General features: G+C 52.1%; 2 protein-coding genes across 2 annotated transcripts; one reads left to right on the top strand and one right to left on the bottom strand.

Moving 5' to 3' along the window:
• The first annotated feature begins 703 nt into the window (after positions 1-703).
• On the top strand, positions 704-4570 carry CNP (2',3'-cyclic nucleotide 3' phosphodiesterase). The gene is made up of 3 exons (XM_026044556.1): positions 704-1373; positions 1931-2073; positions 2551-4570. Exons 1-3 carry the CDS (start codon positions 758-760, stop codon positions 3001-3003), a joined length of 1212 nt encoding a protein of 403 aa, XP_025900341.1. The 5' UTR covers positions 704-757; the 3' UTR covers positions 3004-4570.
• A 3210-nt stretch (positions 4571-7780) lies between these two features.
• Positions 7781-16454, bottom strand: DNAJC7 (DnaJ heat shock protein family (Hsp40) member C7). The gene is made up of 14 exons (XM_026044605.1): positions 16417-16454; positions 15995-16083; positions 15366-15490; positions 15166-15279; positions 14749-14823; positions 13117-13235; positions 12559-12712; positions 11987-12151; positions 11306-11397; positions 10876-10949; positions 10389-10535; positions 9959-10111; positions 9566-9628; positions 7781-9427 (listed from the first exon to the last, which is right to left on the bottom strand). Exons 1-14 carry the CDS (start codon positions 16452-16454, stop codon positions 9390-9392), a joined length of 1446 nt encoding a protein of 481 aa, XP_025900390.1. The 3' UTR covers positions 7781-9389.

Below are 16454 nucleotides of genomic sequence, written 5' to 3'. Positions count from 1 at the left end.
CGGCGGCGCCGCCCGCCGCAGAGCCGCTGCCCGCCGCCCACCGCGCACCGGCGGCCCCGGAGCCGCTGCCCTCACCATGGTGAGCGGGGGGGCCGCGCCGGGCCGCGCCGCCGCTTTCGCTTTCGATTCCCGGCGGGGAGGAGGCGGCGCGGGGGTAACGCGGGCACCGGCGGGGGGTAACGCGGGGCCGGGGGGGGGAGCACCGGGGCGGGGGGGGCAGCTCCGGACCCCTCGTGCCCCCCTCTCCCCCCGGCGGCGCTCGGGGCGCGGGCGGCGCTGTCGCGGCCCGCACAAAGCGGCTATTGTGGCCGCGGACAATGGCGCTCGCGGCGGCGCCGGGCAGCGGGCCCGGGCCGAACCTCCCGTCCCGGCCCGGCCCGTCCCGCGGCGGGGAGCGAGCGCGGGGCTGCCGCGCGCGGGGCCCGCACGAGGGGACCCGCCGTCCCCGGACACCCTCCTCAGTCCCCGTGGGACCCCCCATCCCCAGACACCCTCCTCAGTCCCCGTGGGACCCCCCATCCCCAGACACCCTCCTCAGTCCCCGTGGGACCCCAAAGCCGGCGCCGAACGCGGGGGGCAACGGGGCGGGGGAAGCGGTACCGGGCACGTTGGGAGCAGGAAGCTCCGGAGCTGCCCCCGCGGCCCCGAGCGTCTCCCGCCCCGCAGCACCCGCCAACAAACCCTTTTCTTCTCGCACCCTCAGAACAGAGGCGTCTCCAAGAAGAGCCACGCGTTCCTGCCCAAAATATTCCGGAAGATGTCTACCCAGTCGGCCAAGGAGAGGCCCGAGGGGCTGCAGTTCCCCTTCCTCGACGACGACGACACCGTCGCCACCGTCAAAGAGTCCAAAACCTTCTTCATTTTGAGAGGCCTCCCGGGCAGCGGGAAGTCCACGCTCGCCCAGGCCATCCAAGACAGGTATAAAGACGCCTGCAAGGTGATTTCCGTCGACGCCTACAAAATCGTCCCCGCGATAAGAAGCGCCATCCCTGACGAGTACGCAAAAGTCGATGACGAACTAGTTGAATATTGCAAGCGAGATGTCGGCGTCATCGTCTTGGACGACACTCACCACGAAAGGGAGCGACTGGATCAGCTGTTTGAGATTGCTGACAAGTACCGGTACAAAGTCATCTTTGCAGAGCCAAAGACGCAGTGGAGAACGGATTGCTTGCAGCTCAAGGAGAAGAACCAATGGAAACTGTCCGTGGAAGAGCTGAAGAAGATGAAGCCGAGCTTGGAGAAGGAATTCCTGCCCATGTATTTTGGGTGGTTTTTGAGTAAAAGAAGTTCAGAGATCCTGCGGAAGACTGGCCAGGCCTTCTTAGACGAGCTCGGAAGCCTTAAAAACTTCAAAAAGGAGAGCAAATACTGTATGTACAGAAATAGGAAGTTTTTGTCTGTTGATCAAATATTAACATTAAACAAACAGAGCAGAATTGTTCAGCTTCTAAAGTGACACTTTTAATTACAGTTTGCTAAAAAGAGCCTGTTCGCGCGCCCTTCCTGGTCTGTTTTCCACAGCAGACAAAGCTGCTCTTGCGGGTTGCAAAGAGAGGAAGCAGTTGAAGGGGCCGGGTAGGTGCCCTGCAGGCTGGCAGTGCCGCACGGAGCACTCCGTGACTGCCTCGCGGGAGGGAGAAGGGACACGAGGAGTCGCAGGGAAAAGGGATGGAAGGAGGAATCCGGAGGGAAGAATCGAGGCCCTGCAGGGGCTTTTACAGCCTCGGGGCTGAGATGAGTCACAGTGCCGGGTGCAAGTTTCTCTGGTTATATCCACCCTGAGCCTAGGTTGGGGAAAGAGGTTTCGCTTCCTGCCTTCAGCAGCGAGGACGAAACGCTAAGGACGGGCTGGTGCTGCAAACCAGGGGGGCCACGGGGTGGTGGCATCGTCTTTTTGGGGACTAACCTTATTTGCCTCTCTCTGCAGTTGCTCCTGCTATTGAAGATCCCAAAATAAAAATAGATCTCACCAGCTACTTTGTGAAGAGGCCTCCCGGCGTCCTGCACTGCACCACAAAATACACGGATTTCGGGAAGGCGGCTGGCGCCGAGGAATATGCACAGCAAGAAGTTAGTGTCTGCCTCGGCCTCTGCCCCTTCCCTGCTGCAAGATGGGGAGGGGGCTGGGGGGGGCGGAAATTATTTTAGGGAGAAGAGCCGGGCACAGAGCCCAGGGCCTGGGTAAGGGCAGCGGGGCAGACAGGGACCAGCTTCTAGTCTCAATAAAATACCCTTTGTGCAGCCCTGCCTTCCAGCAGCATCCCCAAGAGCTCCGGCTGCATCGTGGTGAGTTACGGTACTTACAGCTCAGTTATTCCATGCTGGAACTGGTGGCTCCAAGCAGCCGGTTCAGCGCTGGAATTTATGCTTTTATGGAAGGAAAGACAGAAGCAGCTCTGGCTGTGTGGAGCACAAGTGTGAGGCCACCAGCTCCTAGCCCTGTAGCTGCCCCGGTGTGTGGGAGCGAGGGTTACCCTGCTCAGCCCAGACCCCGAGCGCGCCGCGCTGCTCCCTGCAGTCCCTGAACGCTCTTTCCCTCTTTCGCAGGCTGTGAAGGCCGCCTACGGCAGAGGCTTCACCTTGTCCATCTCGGCTCTGTTCGTCACCCCAAAGACTGTCGGGGCTCGCGTGGAACTGAGCGAGCAGCAGCTGCCGCTGTGGCCGGCCGACGCCGACAAGGTGACGCCGGCGGACAACCTGCCCAAGGGCAGCCGGGCGCACGTCACGCTGGGCTGCGCCAGCGGCGTCGAGGCCGTGCAGACCGGCCTCGACCTGCTCGAGTTCGTCAAGCTGGAGAAGGCAGGGAACAAGGGCGAAGACATGGGGGTGCTCGGAGGAGGGAAGCTGCAGTATTTTAACAACGGGATGTGGATGCTCGTGCTTTCGAAGAAGGTCGACGTGAGGGCCATCTTCTCGGGCTACTACGGCAAAGGGAAGCTGGTGCCGACGCAGAGCACCAACAAGCGGGGCTCTGCTTTTAGCTCCTGCACCATCATCTAACAGCGCGGGCAGGAGAGCTGCTTGGTTTGCCACCATTTGTAATTTTTTTCTTTTTTTTTTTTTTTAAAGCAAGTAACTCCTGTAACCTTTAAAATTGTAAAGAGAAATAATTGTACCTTTACTAAATAAGTCCTTTTGCCAACTGTGGTACGTGCCCAGGGAGACAGTTTATCAGCCTTGGGAAGGAAACGAGCAGCTCCTGACTGACAAAACCTACCAAATAGATCAGAACAGTCGAATAGATAAAAATGTCAATAGCTGAAGCGCTGAATGCTTTTCAAGCGGAGGAGTTCTGAGGAGACCTATCCGTGCTGCTCTGCTTGTTACTTCCTCAGAGGAAGATCTCCCACCGTCTTTCCTAGCTTCCCTACGAGCCACAATCGTTAGATGGTGACGTGCCGGTCCCACGTGAGCGAGCAGTGGCAGCGCGAGGCCTGCAGCGGGTGGCACAGCAGGCGACGGGAGCTGCAGGACGTCTCCTCTGCCTTCCCCAAAGCCGAGGGACGAACGGTAGCAAGGCTGGTAGTTGACGTAGTTGCCAAAACCCAGGAAGAGCCAATTCTGGGTAGTTTCTGCACACGTGCCCGTCGCTGCTCGGTAGTCCCGTCCCTCCGATGACGGATTCACGGCGGGGGCCGGGATTACGCAGAAGCCCCGACGAGGGGCCGACCTCTTGTGCGTGCCCCGGAGCAGCCACCCCAGCTCCGTGCTCAGCTCCTTGGTGTGCAGGCGGTGGACAGACAGACACGGCCTTACCAGAGGGTGTCTTAAAGACATCTACTAGGGGCTGAAAGGGAAGCCACAGACAGGGAAAGGAGCCAAGTTTCTGGAGCCACGTTCAGCTCCTGCACCCTGCAGCCCCAGCGCTCCTCGTGGCAGGTGCCAGATGGGCCGAACCAAGTGCTGCCCAGCACCCTCAGCCTGTAGGGAACAATCCTGCCTCGGCAGGGAGCGGAGGAGATACCTAGTGTCTTTCCATCTTATTTTATAGAAACTGAAATCGTGTCTGAAGTATAGACCCGTACTTCATACAAGATTTTACTACTTTTATCTAATGTACTTGAATGGTAATGTTACTTCCATCCTAACTGTTGTAATTTAGGAAGTAAATGGAGGTTCTGTAACGACATAACTTAAGCCTGCTCGGATCTAATTTTTTTTCCAGCTTATGTTTTGCTCTTAGCGATGCCGTTCGCCAGTCGGTCCCACCTCGTCACTCCCTTGCACTCGCTCAGCTAACGGCTTTCAGGCCACAACGGTGGCTCGGGCTCACAGTGTGGATGTTGAAGCTAACCCGGCACTAACAGGGCTGCGCTTACGGTGCTGGGGAGGCGCAGGCTGCGTTCCTCCCTGCGACGGGGCCGAGCGGGGAAGCGCTGCGCGAGCTGCCAGCTAAGGCACGGGAGCTCCTGCTGTGTCAAAAAACAACGGAGAACAGAAGAAATTCTCATTACACCTTCAAAAAACCCCAACCCTCCGCACCATAACCCAGCCCCTGCCTTACCTGCGCCCAAGTAAGAGCTGCTGGCTTCTCTCGAGCTATTCCATGAACCCCCCAGGAAAAGCAGGAGCGGCTGATGCTCAGCTAGGGCCCTTCCCACCAGGAGAGCCCTGTACGGCTTCGTCTACCAAAGGAATTAAATATTTTCAAGCCTCAGCTGATGCCCGCTCATGCGCTCGTCACCGAAACGCCCGCTAGAGCAGCCGGTTCATTTGCCTGCTTAAGAACAACAGCGAGACTGTCCTCATTTAAGTGTTTATTAGTTTGTACATCATATACAGTTTATAATAAAGTAAACCAATTGCATATGGTTTTGCTTCAGTCTGTGATATTCCTCATAGAAACACATCATCATGAATTATGCCTAATGAAGTAAACAACAAGTATTCACATTTTTACCGTTCACATCCTAGGAGGGAAGGGGCCGGGAGGGACAGTGCTCATACCGATGTGAAGCCTGCCTTAGGGAGGAGCGCGCGTTTGGCAAAGCAACCGGGGATTGCTCCATGCAAGAGGCCTTTCCTCCGGGGGGAAAGGCGGTTTACGCTGAGGTAAGCATTCCTGCGGATGGACAGGTATTTACACTGAGGTCAGAATTTGTCTTTGCGTCGGGTGAGGGTCTGGCATCCTCTCCAAGTTGGCTTCACATCAGTGTCGCATCGCGCGGGCGCCCGAGGGCGGCGGGCCGCTCCGCCCCCGGCACCGCTCCGCCCCCGGCACCGCTCCATGCGCTGGAGCTGGTTGGGAAGCCTGAGCTGGGAATGGGAAAGCAGAGGGTCGCTCAGGGCTCGGCCAGGGCCACGCTTGCACTGCGCCCGGCCGCGAGCCGCGGGTTCGGCGGCGCCACGTCGCATCCGACGCTCGTCTTGGCCGGAGCGACGGCGCCTGCCCCTGATTGGAATTGGGAATTGAGAACTCGGCCAAAGAAGGGCTGATCCTGCCCTGTCCCCGGGGAGCCCCGGGGAGCCGAGGAAGGGGAGGGCATCACAGCCAGGGGCCGTCCCGAGCCAAGCCCGCTCCAAGGGTATGGCTGCCCGCTCCGGAGCGCAGCGGCGCGAGGGGCACGGAGCCCGTCAGCATCGCCCGCAGCACGGCCAGAAGAGCGAGACGGGGCCAGCGCTACCCGGAGAAAGGAGAGCGGCTGCGATCCACGAGCCGTCCCCTTCCCCAAGGAAGGGCCGGGGAGCTCACAAGGCACAAATTCAAACGGGACGACAACAGCTGCTCGAAGAGGAGCGAACGTCTTGGCGCGCGGCGCGAACGCCTCGGGCACTCCATCGGGCGCAGAGCGACGCGGCCGAGCGCGGCCGCCCGGCGCAGGGCTGGGCGCCGCCGAGCCAGGTCCCAATCAGACACGCAAGGGGCCCACGGGCTCCTCGTCCCGCATCCCCGTCCGATACAAAAGAGCTTCAAGGGACCTGCAATAGCCCACGGCTACTTAATACTGTCGCCCCTAAACCTTTTTCTCCCCTCTCCTCACATTGCATTAACGTATTTACAAAACAGTCCGAAGCCTTTAACGCTAAGAATCCAGCTTTACAGCAAGACTTCCACGATCACAAATGAAACCGTGGACTTTCCTATGCAGCACGCGGAGCAGAGACAAGCAGACGGGCCTGACCGAGCCGCCAGCCACAAGCAGCTCGTGTCCTCGCAGCTCATTCCAAGCCCCGTCCAGGAGAGCAGAAAGACTCCCGCAACGCTCCCCTGCAAGCCGAGGAGCTTACACGGCATCAGATTTGCAAAGGGAAAACACCAGGAATATAGAAATGAAACCCGCATTGGGCTTTGTGTCTAGAGGCCAGACAATGTACATGCAAGCAGCCCCCGGGACTGGCCATGCTGCTGCACGTTCTCATTTCCAAAGCATAAAGTGCCTTCCACTTCCATGGGAATGCGGCTGCCCCGCATGAAACCAGCCCTACAGCAGCTCAGCCCTCACGAACACCATCCACCGGGCCAAGGAGCTGCGGAGGGAGCCAACAGCAGAGCGGATCCTTATCTCCCGGCAGGAGAAGGGAATCACGACCGGTTGCTCCAAGCTGAGCACTTCCAAAGCTTGACGCTTCCCCGGCCGAGCCCAAGGCTCCTCGTTTGTGCGGTTACTGGGCAGTCGCCTCCCCGCTGTTTGCTCCGAGGCCTCTCCAAGCGGCCCCGATCCGGGCCCTGCAGCGGGAGCTATTTACCAGGCAGCTCATGGGAAAGGGCCTGCTGATTCTTTTAGTCACCTTCTAGAGTCAACTACTAAGGCTCTTGCTGTGGTGCCAAAAAGCAGCCCTTCAGTAAAGGTCAGCACTGACTTCCACTTCCAGAAAGACATCTTTTTCAGCCACCGATTCCCGCTCACCAAACACCCTGCTCTGGTCCTGGAGCACTGGGAGCTGATTCCCGCTCACCAAACACCCTGCTCCGGTCCCGGAGCGCCGGGAGCCTCCGCTTCCCGCTCCTGCTCTAACACACCCCGCACGAGTGAGCAGGCGTTTGCGTTCGCTTCTAATCACGTTGATAGCGCTCCTTAAAAACCTCTTGGCACTCACCATGTTAATATTTAACTACATTAAATCATGCATTCATGTACAGTTTTATATAAATACGTCCTGTTTACTTTTCCTCTTGGAAGAGAAGCTCTCGGGAGCTCTTCCAAGGAACCATCTCAAGGTTTGGAGAGAAGGAAGCCTGTCTGAACTGGGGGGAAGAGGGAGAAAATAATTAATAAGAGCAAATCAAGAAAAGAAAACCCACATCAAGAAGCACAGGACACCTCCCCGCACACAATGAGAAGAGACTAGGAAAACTCCAACCTGTACAGTAATATTAACACACACAGACAAGACGCCACGAATCCAGAATGCCTCACTGAAGGAAGTCCTGTAAACGCGGATTTACAAGTGCCATGAGAACTGCAGAACTCTCCATATGCATAGACTGGTATTTTAATTCCCCCAATATTTATTGTTACAGCGTCGAAAAGACGCTAGGACCTCGCTTTGCTCCCAGTGCAATCCGGGGAAATCCATCAAGTTACACTGGCGCAAAGGAAGTTGATGGTGCAGAGTCTGTGGAAATTATTGAGCATTGCCTCATTTCCAAAGTTGACTTCCGAGTTACAAGAAAACCTCCCTTGCTCTGCAGCCCTAGAATTGAAGCCCTTAAATCTTCCCTCGATGAAAGCAGATTGTCAAAACTCCTGACAGAGAGCGGCCACGGCAGCGTGGCAGCAGCAGCAGCACCGCGTGTTTCTATTGCAACTGTTGGAGATGACGTGGAGCTTGCCTCGCAGTCTAGCCACTCTGTCCAAGTCGAGAGGACAAGTACAGCCCTCAGGAGGAAGGAAGACAGATATGAGCACTCACGAGAACGAGTTCATGCAATGAAGTCATTGCAATCCCTTTCCCCAACGGTAAGGAGTCGAGTCAGATGTTATATAAAAGCTAGTGGCAGGTTTCCCTAGGAAAACGCCTTGCGTGTACTCCAAAGCACATCCGTTTCATCCAGCCAGGCAAAATTCCACCCTCGAGGGTCCCTACGCTACCGGGGTCGGCTGAAGACACTCCGGACACAGCGACGCCTCTGAAAGACCCTGGCCCGAGCAGCAACGGGCGCAAGCCCCGCGCTCTGCCGGCCCCGCGCGCCGCCTCGGCGCAGCCAACAGCGGCTCCGGCTCGGCCCTCCACTCTACAGGAGAAACGGAGGAGAATGCTGGAAGCAGAGACCTCCTCGGCTTATCTCCTGCTACAACACGACACTTGCAGGGAAAAATACAGCAGCGTTCACTGCCCACAGCTCCAGCCTCACCGCGCCGGCCGTTCCCTGCCGTGGTGCAAGAGAAGCAAGTTGCAGAGCGCCAGTTCCAAGTTTGTGCATTTTCTTGCTTCTTCCAAAGAGTAAATTACTTGGATTTGAAAACTACTTATTAATTTAACGTATTTGTACAGTTGCTGTAAACGTCATGAGAACACAGCGTGGCACACGCACAGAGTAACCCTTTTCAGTTAATTACCTGAATATGACTTTACACGTCCTCAAAGCTAGAAAGAGCTCGTCCAAGTTATGGATCAGTACATGAAATCAAACATGAAGTTTTTAAGCCATAAACTCAAGTTTTAGCACAAATATCAAAGGTTCAAGTGGATTAAACCAAAAAAGATCCGATGAAGAAATTCAGCCCAGAGCAAATTGCGTGTTCCCTTAAAGACGACGGTTGAGTGGAAACACAAAGCCCTTCATTCCAGCTGCACCACAGGGAATTCTCACATAAGCTGCCCTTTTCAACCCAAAGAAGTGCTTCTCTGATATGTAAGTGTTAACTTCACACACTACCACTTAAGTTAATGCCCATGTGTACCGTTCTGGTAGAATCATGGCAAAAAAGAAACAACAGCTGGCAGGTTAAAAAAAAAAATGCAATTCTATCAAACTTGACTGAATCTTAGCGGTATTTCCAGAAGGTTGAAAGAACTTATGAATTGCTACAAGCCCTAGACATGCTGCCACACCACACTTTGGAGCCAACCAGAACAAGCAGATGGCTTCACCCTCCTGCAGGCCAAGATGCCACGGAGAGGACTCCAAGGAAACCCCCTCAGTCTGAAAGCATGGGCCAGCATGGAGGGACCGAAAGATTCAAAGCTTTATTATTATTATTATTATTGTTTGTTTTCTTTTTTTTTTTTAATAAAGTTAACAGTAAAACCAAATTCACAAGCCTTCCCCTCCCCGGGCTGGTTTCCTCTTCACACACAAAAGCACACAAAACAAGAGGTCTCCAACCGAGAAAATGAAACTGCTCTAAGTACAATGAGACATGATGAAGGAAGGAGTCTAAGTATGTCCATATTCAAGGTTAAAATAAGCAGATCAGGTATGTGGAGTTTTTTTTTTTTTTTTAGCCAAACTGGAAAAAGAAATTTCCTGGCCCAGAAGCTGAAAAAGAAAATGAAAAATATTAGCACTTTCAGAATTCTAATATACTACTATTAAATATCATTCCTTAATATATTGATATCAAGTAAGCACTTATTTCAAACAAAATCACTTTGATGGAAGGGCACTTCCACCTACCTTCAAAACTGAAGCCGCCCGGCCCACCAAAGAAGGCCTTGAAGATATTATTTGCATCAAAATCTACAGAGGAGGAAAAAGGAAGTTGTGAGCTGAATTTAAACAACCAGATACACTTTTTTTTGACAATTTAGACAATGTTGCTTAACTGAGAGCCCATGAAGCATTTTATAGATGGACAAAAAGCTATAGTCAAATAGTTTGCTCTGTTCTGCAGCTTCAAATGTTCTGTGCAAATTCTCACATACTTCCAGAAACTAAATCCAGTCAATTCATAGGATTACCATAAATAGGGGGTAAAAACAACCAAGGTCCCCTGGAGTAGAAGTCAGACTCTAAATGCTCTAGTCTTTTTAAAGGCTGCATTGGTAGGACGCTGTGGGAAATGCTCACCTCCCATGTTCAGTCCATCCTCTTCTAGATCCTGCCCGCTGTCGTAGCGAGCCTTCTTCTTGGGATCTGACAGGATGGTAAAGGCCTCTCCAACCTCTTTGAATTTCTTCTCCTCTTCCTTTTGTACTTCTGCGCTTGCTCCACTGTGTCGGTCTGGGAATATAACAGGAAAGCAGCTTTCAGGTTCTAGAGCAAACGGAAACCCAACAGATTCCCAGCCACTGTGGGCTTGTGTGAAGAGACAGACAATTCTGAGCAGTATCTGAACCAGCAAAAAAGACAATCAGGTAATTTGGTATTTTAGAAATCTGGGGTCAAAAAGGGTCAAGTACCCAGAAAATCCACTGCCTACTATTCTCGTTTCTGCATGGAGGTGGTAGTGGAATCAAAGCAATGATAGAGGTTCTAATAACAGACTGTTTCTGGGTACCTGGGTGATGCATAAGTGCTCTTTTCCTGTAAGCCTTCTTGATCTCATCTTCGGAGGCATTTTTGTCAACTCCAAGGATTTTATAGTAGTCTTTCCGTTTGCTCTTCTTCAGTTCTACCTGTGCATTCTTTAGAAGTTGCTTGTGTTCTGGAAAGCAGCACAACGGCAAAGGAAAGCGGCTTTAGTTTCAGGCAGAGTAACCTGCTCTACAAGAGGCTGACAAACTAACACAGTGAGGTGACCTGGGATGACATATTCAAATATCACAAATAACTTGCTTCATTTAGATGGCTAATTAACACTTTTCATTTAAGATTGGTTCCAAACATAGGTATACATCTTAGTGGTATTAAAACATTTTTTTTTAGACATTGAACCATAAGGACTAAGACTATCGCACAAACGAAGAAGGCAAGAAAAGACAGAACTATTTGTCTCTACTCGGTGAAAGTGTATGTGCACAAAAAGAGGATGCTAACATGCTTACCTTTTGTTTTTTCTGTCTGATAAACTTTTTCATAGTCTCTTACAGCATCTTCATACTGTTCTGTGTCCATATAACTGTGCAAGGAAACAGTGGTTACCAAGGTCTATCTCACAGAAAATAACACAAGGGGATTTAAGTGCAAACTATCTGCACAGACATGACTTAAGGAAAAGACATGAACTGGAATGCAGTCATGTGATACTAATTACTGTAATAATCAGTTTTATTATAATAATCAGGGGAATAATCAGTACTGAGGACTCCTGTCCCCCTGTCAGCTAAGAAAGGGGAGCAAATTCAGGGCCTCTTAAGACAGAACCTTTTACTTCAGTTAAGCTTCAAATTTTGTTATCCCTGCTACACCGTTCTGTAGGACTGAGGTTTCTACCCATAAACCTGCTCAGCATGTCCATGATAAAGGTCTACTTACCATTGTGCTCTCCTCAAGTATGCTTTGATATACGTTTCATCCAGTTTTACCGCATTTGTGCAGTCATCTATTGCTTCTTCAAGTTTCCTAAGCTACAACGACAGACAAGTTAAGCAAATCCCAAGCAGAGAATAAATTCTGATAAAAGTACGCTTTTAGGTAAATAAAAGTCCAGGATTTTTTTTTCCCAACCCCCTAAAAACACAAAGTTTTTATTCTCTATAGAGAATATGATCCATGTTGGTTCTACATGGGCAAATGTACCCAGGGTTTTAAAATCAGGTCAGATTATTTCAGACCAAAATAAACCAAAGCAAAGCAGATGACCTACCAAAACGAAACAAAACAAAGCAAAAAAAAACCCCACTCATCAAATCGCACCAGAAAGGAAACGAAAAAGGATGCCTAGCTGCTGATTGGGACGAGGTGGAACTACATTCCTCCCCTCCCTCCCACTCTGCAGGCCGAGTACTTGACTCCCGAAGAAACAAAACTCAACTTCTTTGGCTGTTTGGAGCAGTGCCAACTGTTGTGCAAGCACAAAAACCCAAAGCGTTGCCAACAGCACTAGAATCACCCGGCTGCTCCACACAGCCAGGGCAGCTTATGCTGGAATATCTGTGAATTACATGGAATATGTCCCCAAGGCAAAAGACCACCTTTCAGGTGACCATGTCTTACCTTTGAATTAACCGTCCCCCGGTTACAGTAGAGTTTGGCATTTGTTTTTATGTTATTTGGGTCTATTCCTAACGCTTCTGTGTACAGTTCATATGCTAGTTTGTAGTTTCCTTCTTTGAAGGCTTTATTCCCATCTTCTTTTTTTGCTTTAAGTGCTTTGGCATTCTGAAAGTAAAAACACGCTGGTAAGACCTTAACTGGGATGTTCAGGGAATGGCCAGCACCTTGTTTTGCTGGGCTGTGCTCTACACTCAGCGAGAGTTCTGTGTCTCTTCTCGCTTGCTTTCAGACACCACCACTACAGGCTACCAAAGCTGCAAAGTAGCTGAAAGGAGATGCAAGTATTTCAGCTCCCACAAAGAGAAGGGGCCAGGAACTGCCAACACCAAGTGCAGGCACCTCAGGGTTTAAAATGAGAACATAACAGTGAAAGAAACTTAGAAGAAAACAAAACAAAACTGGATAAAAGCTTCAGTTTTTTCTGAGCTTATGCACATACAGAGGGGTTGGACTGGATCATATCTAGGGGTCCCTTCCAACCTTAATGATTCTATGGAAAGAGCGCCGCTTACACGACAGGCGAGACACGCTTTCTCGTGATCCGGGGCCATCCGGAGCGCCTGCACGAAGAACTGCACTGCCTTCTCGATGCAGTCCTCGTAGTAAAGGCAGAGGCCACGGACATACAGCGCGTCTGCGTTTGTTGAGTCCATTCGCAGTATGTCGCTGCAACAGACATAGGTATATTAAAAAAAAAATCAGCAACAAATAAATAAGCATCCCTCCACAAAGCCACATGTTTCTTTTTTGAGCCCCCAAAGCACTCTTCTTTTGCAGGGCTATTTAGCTATCCTATCAGGTCAATGGTACAGACATGCACAATATGTAGGTGTTTGCTCAAGCAGGACTTGTGGTGGTTAATGGGGCCTAAGTAGAGTTTTCTAGTGAGATAAACTGAAGGGGGAAAAACTCATGCGCTCTCTCTCACCCAAATTTGCATTAAGGACTATTTCTGCTTCATACATCCTCACCTTGGGACTTTCAAGCTAAGCAAAGCAAATTGCTTTTCACGAGGGGGCGGGGGGATTACACAGGACTCTACACCAGTTATTGCTCCAGTTCCAGCTCACCTTGCTACGGACTGTGCTTCTGGGTAGCGACCCAGCAACGCTAAACATTCAGCCTTCAGGATCTTGAACCGGTGACAAGCGGGAGCAAACTCCAAAGCACGATCCATGCAAAACACGACCTGACGTGAGAAAAACACACCGTGCTGAAGGAAGCAAACAGCCAAAGACGGAGTTTCAAGGACTGTACCCCTACCACGCTCGAGAATTCCAATTTCTCTTTGAACAGGAAGATACGTGTACGAAGACCTGTTTCCTCTGCAGCTGGAAATACCTGTTTCATCAGAAAATTTGGATGTGTATTTTTGTTCCCCTCCTCAAAGTGCTTTCTTTAAGAGGTTCTGCAATACTTGTTGTTTGGTATCCAAAAAGGGGACTACACGTAGTTTGGAATCACACAGCAGACTCAAAGGGCACCCAGGGAAGGTTCATCCCTTCAACCGTTCCGAAACTGCAGGCCCTAGAGAGAAGCCAGGGAAGACAAATCTGCCTCTCTTTCCTGCGTTACCAAGATATGGGAGGGGGTGACAGAAATTCAACACATGGAGACAGTTGGCCAAAGCACAAAAATAAAATAACTCAGTGCAGGGGCTGATCTTGCTCTGCTCTGAGTAATATGGGCAGGGTGATCTAACGGGTCCTTCCATCTCCGATCTGCGGTGGGGCCATCTGCCCGAGAAGAGGGTCATTGTTCCCGCAGGGCCCGTGTGCCCGCCGGGCCGTGACATCACGCGGGCTCTGTGGGCCACACTGTGCGGGCGCCGGGAGCCCGGGGCCGCGGCCGCGCCAGGGCCACGAGCAGCTCGGCGCAAACAAAGATCATCTTCATGCAAGGCACCCCAGGGACGCGCCCCTGCGCAAGCCAAGGGACAGATGCAAAGGGCAGAACAAGCGACGCGGGCAGGGCCATCGCTACACGCGCAGCCCAGACCGACCACACGTCCCAGCTGCTCCTTGTAACCAGCAGAGGCAAAGTTGGGATTCACCTTTTCCTAATTTTGGTCTTAGCCTAGAAGAGACCAAAATATGGAACTCTGGACCCAAACTTGGGCCAAAAATGCAACCACTGAAGCGAAACGGAGGCAGGAGAAGTGCTTGGTGGCTTTCAGATTTCATGCTGCAGGGCAGTGCCAGCTGCATCCTGCCACAGCCCTCAGGAAGAAGAATTTAGAAACAGTAATGGAGTTTGTCCCAAGCAGATCTGCAACCCTCCTTCAATGGCACTCACGTATAAGCTTTTTTTGAGAGAGAGAGAGAGAGAGAGAGAGGAGGAGAGAAGAAAAATCCTTGGTATTGGCATTCGAGAAGCAAAGCATGAACAAATGCTGCTAACACAACCTCTAGTCAAGCACCTTAATTCAGGGTCCCACTCACTCTGCAAAGCAAACAGTAAGAGGAGATTTGGCCTGAGCCACTCGTCCTCTCCCTCTGCATGTGTCTGGTGCTGGGAGAACACGAGCTCTGCCCTGTTCTCAGCCCTTACAGCTCACAGGACAGCCCTGCTCCTACAGCAAGAGCACCTTGTGTGGCACCTTGCATGAGGGCACAGCTAATGCCAGGCAGGGGGGAAGAGATCTGCATCTGCTTGATCTGAGTAGATAAAACAGGCCTCCAAAGCAAAGAAAGTTGTCTTACCTTCCTGAAATCTCGTTTCTCAAAATCCACTTCAGCTATTTTTTCATACTCAAGGACAGTACTGGCGTTTTTCAGCTGAAAGACAGGAAAACACAGCAAATGTTGCAGGTGGGCCAGTGATCTACGCCATCAAACAGCATTTAAGTTTGCAAGTGTCAAAACAAAAACTACTGCCAGGCATGGAACTGGGCAGATCACATTGCTGCTTTTTGCAGGACTAAAAGCAGTTTGAAATCAAGCAACCCAGTGGGTTACAGATACAGAGACATCATATCATTTTTTTCCACAACACCGTGGCATACAACTATCACCACTGAGCCTGAACGAGATTCCACCTTGCAAAAGACACACCAGCCCAATCCATTTCTTTGGGCAGTGCCACGTATCGAGAACATTTAGGTTGTGAAACCTTCTTACCTCTTGCTGTGCCTGCGTATTCTTGTGATCCAGTTCTAAAACCCGTTGAAAGCAGCGGCTGGCAGCCATGGCATTGCCTAGGGACAGATGGCACTTGCCTTCCCGGAGGTGGCCCTGCAAAGACAGCTCGAGGCAATTGCAAGAACAGCACTAGCTGGGGACGGCGGGGTCAGAGGCAGGGAGGGGAGCTCTGCACGTACCCTTACGAAGCTGTCGTCCAGCCTGACGGACTGCTGAGCGTCGGCCAGCGCCTCGCGGAACCTCCCCAGCATCATGAGCGTGGCAGCTCTGTTCCCGTAGTAGCTGGCGTTGTTGGGACAGGTGTCTAGGGCAAACAGAGCGGTGCCCGTGTCACGGCAAGGCGGGCAGCTCGTCGGCATCGAGACCCCAGCCCCTCCGAATCTACAACCCATCGCCCAAGGGGCTTAGGCTGATCGTGATGGCCCAGCAGCTGTTTAGAAGAGCTTAGGAGAACTGAGCATGAACCTCTCGTTTCTCATGCCTTGTACCTGGGAATTCACAGAGAGCAGCACTTTGTGGGGCTCAGCCTGGCAGCGCTGCCGGCCCTGCAGGAGAGGGAAGTGCTGGACTGGTTTCCCGTTAGCAATATTCTGGCTAGAGCAGACGCAGAAAGACTGCTGCAATCCCCCTCATCAACACTAGCTTTCATTATCAATGTGGCAAGATTGTACGAGGTAATTAAACAGGAAAAAGTTCTGACCCAGCAAGGGCTCTTAGAAATCCTGCTCCTTTATTTTAAATTGATAGGCAGTTTTGCTTTTTAGATATGATACCCATCAGGATTACGAGAATCACCGACTGTTCTCACCTATGGCTTTCGTGTAATAGTTGTACGCTTCGTTATAGTCTTTCTTGGCATAGTATGCGTTTCCTTGTTCCTTGAAGGATTCCGCTTCCCTGCAAGGGAGTACAACACGGGCAGTGAAGATGAGTGCAGGGGAAGAGCCCGCAGGGCGACTGTCAAACGCGGGATCCCCAGGAGGCCGTCGGGAAACTCCTCGGGGGCTCCACGAGAGGCAGCTGCTCCCAAACACGTCACTCCCAAGAAACGTGGACCTCGGGGCCGCCTTTCCGATACCATCTCCCCTCGCCAGGGTCGCGGGCAGGGGGTTCTGCCAGGACGCGACTTTGCTGATGCCACACGAGCACTGCAGGGAACTAAACCCACCGCCGCGCTCCTTCCCTCAACGGGAGGCTCGACCCAGAGCCCGGTAAAACCCAGAGTCCCACCCGGCAGTGAGAGCAGCCTCATCCTGCGAGCGCTGCAT

This window comes from Nothoprocta perdicaria, unplaced genomic scaffold (genome assembly GCF_003342845.1).
Source record: "Nothoprocta perdicaria isolate Ctin4 unplaced genomic scaffold, notPer1 scaffold_372, whole genome shotgun sequence".
In the NCBI taxonomy this organism is placed as follows: Eukaryota; Metazoa; Chordata; class Aves; order Tinamiformes; family Tinamidae; genus Nothoprocta; species Nothoprocta perdicaria.
Note: the sequence above shows the minus strand (reverse complement) of the source record. Positions and strands in the feature narration are given on the sequence as shown.